The 4,865-nt window shown below is 20.2% G+C and overlaps 2 protein-coding genes across 3 annotated transcripts in view; one reads left to right on the top strand and one right to left on the bottom strand.

Annotated features, from left to right (window-relative positions):
- LOC102680775 (Golgi to ER traffic protein 4 homolog) overlaps positions 1-661 on the top strand; it is a 3,120-nt gene extending 2,459 nt beyond the window's left edge. Inside the window, exon 7 of the mRNA XM_031514739.1 lies at positions 97-661. The gene's annotated coding sequence lies outside the window, so the exon portion shown is untranslated. The remainder of the gene's footprint in view (positions 1-96) is intronic.
- A 1,617-nt stretch (positions 662-2,278) lies between these two features.
- LOC102680229 (serine hydroxymethyltransferase, cytosolic) overlaps positions 2,279-4,865 on the bottom strand; it is a 3,630-nt gene continuing 1,043 nt past the window's right edge. The window contains exons 2-6 of one of the 2 annotated variants that reach the window (XM_006624838.2): positions 4,341-4,534; positions 3,987-4,198; positions 3,587-3,911; positions 2,969-3,468; positions 2,279-2,874 (exon numbers count right to left, since the gene is read on the bottom strand). In XM_006624838.2, the coding sequence (XP_006624901.1) occupies positions 2,708-2,874; positions 2,969-3,468; positions 3,587-3,911; positions 3,987-4,198; positions 4,341-4,534 (1,398 nt within the window). In that variant the 3' untranslated portion in view covers positions 2,279-2,707. The remainder of the gene's footprint in view (positions 2,875-2,968; positions 3,469-3,586; positions 3,912-3,986; positions 4,199-4,340; positions 4,535-4,865) is intronic. The other variant, XM_006624839.2, reaches the window with a different exon arrangement.

Below are 4,865 nucleotides of genomic sequence, written 5' to 3'. Positions count from 1 at the left end.
ATAGTAGTGTCCCATATATTTTCAATATACACATTATGTTGATCTTTTTAGATCTTTGAATATATTGAAATTAATTTTTTTAAATGATTTGTACAGATAAATTTATTTAAAATAAAAATATGTGGGATGCATTTCTAGAGGAATTTTTCAAAGTTATAAGTTAGGATTCATCAAAAAATGAACCTGCATAGAGACAAAACTTTCATGAAAAATAGTAACTCATATGTGTCTTTTTTTCATTCATCGGTCTGTTTTAATATTATATTTAAAGATTATTTGATATATTGAAACTGGGATAAAACTTTTGAATCATACATATAGAATCCTATTAAAATTACTGTGAAATTTAAAAGCAATCATGAACTTTGAATAAAATTCTTGTACTAATAATAATTTGCATATAATAATGTATGTTTAAAAAAAACATGTATTTGAGTATAACTGCTGAAATGAAGATTTATTTTATATAAATTTAATCATATGACAAATAAACGTGACATAACATTTATAGCTACAGAAAAGAATGCTTAATGAAATTACTTGTTGCTGAAATACTAAATAAATGGAGTGAATCATACGTAAGTAATTATCATAGCAGCAAGTAAAATATTTATTTATTAAACTTTATATTAGTATAATTTATATCATTTAAAAATTTTAGCAAAAAAAAATTCCTATTTAATTATGAAAATAAAATAGCCATAATTCTATAATAAAGCACGTTTCTGTACTGATAAAAATAATACAATTGCTGTGTATTTGAAAAGTATAGAAAAAAAAATATGATCAAGAATATAGATTTGTAATAACTATAAACATATACAAACTTATATATATTCTTGTAGTACATATGTAGTATACAAAGTATCTTTTTATTATGAGATTTATTACAATTTATTTTTCCATAATTTATCAACACAGCAAATATTGTACAAATATTTAATGGTTTAAATTTGTTACAAACACACATAGTGTGTTATTTTTAAACTTTTAAACAGAAGTAAATTAAATTTTGTTAATAAATTAAATTTCTCAAATATATTAACAGAAGTGATATATAATTGTTTTCTATATTAGTAATGATATAATATATATATCATATTATTTAAGAATTTATTAAAATTTATACCGTACAAATACTATACAAATAATATATGGACATATTATTCTTATATATAAAGAATTTATCATAAAACAATAAATTCAAATATAAAATATTGAAATATTACAGATATATAATATAATAGTAAATGAAAATAACATGCTAATAGAAAACTTGTGTTATATACAATTATAATTTAAAAATACTTTTTATTATTATTTTATTATTATTTTATTATTATTTTAAATTTATTTTAAAAATATTACTTATATACTTTATAAATACAATGCATTGTTTATATAAATAATATTTAATTATATAAATAATTTTTAAGATATTTTAATTATTTGCTAAAAAATGCTAAAAAAACATTTAAACTAAACAAGAAATATTAATTCTAATAATTATTATTCGAAATAAATTTGTTTTTAAGTAATAATTGAATATAAATAATATAGATAAATTAATTATAACATTATATTGATTGATATAAATATTATTATTAATGCACGTTAATTTATAATAATTCAAATGAAATCTTAATGGATAAATAAATTATGGCCGATTGTTGATTAAAAGTACATAACAAACAAAGACATATAAAAATAAGATTAAATACTATATATAAGTTATATATAAATGGATTTGTGGGATAGCTTCAGAAGATCTAGAGATCAAAATAAACACAAAAAATACACAAAATGTTATTTGAAGCTTATTTATTAAGTTATGAGCAATTTAAATTTACATTAGATAAAATGAGACAGTATTATTTTTGTTTTGCTTCATTTAATGCAAATCTCAATTGCTTATAACAATAAATAAATCTTATCTGTCATTTTAGTATATTAAATATTGTGTTTGATATAATCTATAGAATTCTTCAAAGATGTTCCATAAATATATTAATATCTTATATATAATTAAATTATGAATTAATTTTCACTTACAATTGGTAAAAAATGAATAACAAATATTTCAATGATTAATAGAGTAATACATTTAGAATTTTAAACAAAAAATTATATAAACAAATTATAAATGATAAATTTCTTATGTGTAATAACACAGAAAAAAAATTTTAATATTTTTTTATTTATATAAACTTGAAATTATATTTTCAAATTTTTTAATTTGTTTTAGTAATAATTTATGCGAATAAATTTTCATTTTACATTTTACAAAATTTAATTTACATATACAAAAAATATATTTAGTTACAATAACAAATGTACAAAGTTTTTAAAAATCATAAAAATCGTAAAAAAAAAAAAGAAATTTATTATACTATATAAGTAATGCAATATTGTAATTCATATAATCTAATATTTTTTAATTGTAATTAAACATTTTCTTGTATTTAATTTCTTAATATATTCATAATAAGCATTTTTTAAATAATTTACATCTGTAAAAATATTATATATGTATATAACTACATATTTCACACAAAATTCCTACATACATACGTTTGTATACCTTATGAGTAAAAAGTGTTCATAAAACAAAGATGATCTTTGTTCATTTTTTTTACAAAATTAATAAAAAATAAATGCAATATAAAAAATTAATTAAATCTATACAATATTAAATGAAATAATATTATTAATATGTTTCAAAACCAGGAATAGGAAATTGCTTAGAAAATGTTTCAACTTCTTCTCTTAAAGCTGCAACTTTTGCTTTTATATTAGCATCAGTATTTAATACTCTTTTATAGTCAACAAGTTTAGGACCAGAAATATTAGATACCTCTTTAGAAAGTAATAATCCTAAAAAACATTTAGATATTTATATAAATATTTTTTATATATGATTGCATTAAATTTTAAATTCTATTTTAATATGTTCTTTTAAAATAAATACCTTTGTGTATAAAGTTTACAACTTTATCAATATCTTTTTCAACTAAACCACGAGTAGTTAATGCAGGTGTACCAAGTCTGATACCACTACAATTCAATGCACTTTTATCACCAGGTACTGTATTTTTATTGCAAGCAATAGAAATATTTTCCAAAATTTTTTCTGCTTTAGCTCCAGTAATACCTGTAGATCGTAAATCTACAAGCAACATATGAACATCAGTTCCATCTGTATTAATTTTATAACCATACTCTTGTAATTTTGTACATAGTCTTTTTGCATTAGCTATAACTTGTTTCTGATATTGAAGAAATTCTGGTGATTTGATTTGTTTCATTGTTGTAGCTATGCCTGCAATTGCATGATTGTGAGGTCCACCTTGTAGTCCTGGAAATACAGCTTGATTAATTTTATCTTCTAAATCATACATAATTTTTTGACCATCTTTTCCAATTTTTCTAATTCCTTTGCGAAAGAAGATAACACCTGCTCGAGGTCCTCTAAAAATTTAAAAAAATTAAATATTATCTAATAAAATATAACAAAAAATTAGACTGAAAATAAAACTAGAAATTAAAATCATTTACTTATATTATTAATTATAAATTAGCAATATACCTTAAAGTTTTATGTGTTGTAGTAGATACAATATCACTATATTTAAATGGGCTAGGAATTAATTCAGCAGCAACTAACCCTGCTACATGAGCCATATCACTAAATAGATAAGCATTATTTTCTTCTGCTATTTCTTTAAATCGTTTGTAATCTAAACATCTACTATAACAAGATACTCCTGCTATTATAATTTTAGGTTTAAATAATCTTGCTTCTTCAGCTAATTTATCATAATCAATTAAACCAGTATTAATATTAACTTTGTATGGTTTTGATTCAAAAAATAATGATGTTGCAGAAACTTTTTTATTTGCAGTAAAAAAACCTGAAAAGTTCATCCAAAGAATTTTAATAGTTTTAATTTTAATTTATAATATTCTTATGAATTTATATAAAATACCATGTGTAAGATGTCCTCCATCTGGAAGATCTAAACCCATTATACGACCATGAGGCTCAACTACACCTGTATAAACAGCAAAATTAGCTGGACTTCCTGAATATGGTTGAACATTACAACCCCATTCTTCAGGATTTAAATTAAATGCATCTAAAGCACGTTTTTGTGCTAATAATTCAATTTCATCAATATATTCATTTCCTCCATAATATCTGAATATGATAATAAGGATAATTATAACAATTAATTTTAATTATTAATAAACATATAAATGAAAAGAAATTAAATAATAAAATAAGAATAAATTAAAAGATAACAAAAAAGATAAATTGTAAACAAAATTATAAACAATACCTTTGACCAGGAAGACCTTCACTATATTTATTATGAAGGCAAGAACTTAAACATTGAAGAACGCTAAGAGATGTAAAATTTTCACTAGCAATCATTTCAAGACCAGATTCTTGCCTTTTTTTTTCTTTTTTCATTAATTCAAAAAGCTCTGGGTCTGTTTCCCAGACATTTTTATAAATTAATCCAGGCATATGCTATATAAGTAATAATTTCTTAATATTTATTTCGTACATTAAAAATAGATTAATAAGTTGAAATTTATTTCATATAATATAAGAAATATATTGAAGTAATTACATTAATAAATACTTGTTTATTTTTTAACTTTGTAGGAAGTTTTATTTCATATTATTGTGCAACTTTTACTTATTATTTTGATAAAGTTCAATGTTTTCGTTGATAACCCTTTGTATAATGACACAATAAAAAAGAAATCTAAATATACTATATACATATATATAAAATATACTTTGATTATTATTATTTATTTATCACTTGTTTATTTTATATTATAATTATATATTT

Source organism: Apis dorsata, unplaced genomic scaffold, assembly GCF_000469605.1.
Source record: "Apis dorsata unplaced genomic scaffold, Apis dorsata 1.3 scaffold_1161, whole genome shotgun sequence".
Taxonomy (NCBI): Eukaryota; Metazoa; Arthropoda; class Insecta; order Hymenoptera; family Apidae; genus Apis; species Apis dorsata.
The sequence above is the reverse complement of the archived record's forward strand: the minus strand, read 5'-3'. Positions and strand labels throughout refer to the sequence as shown.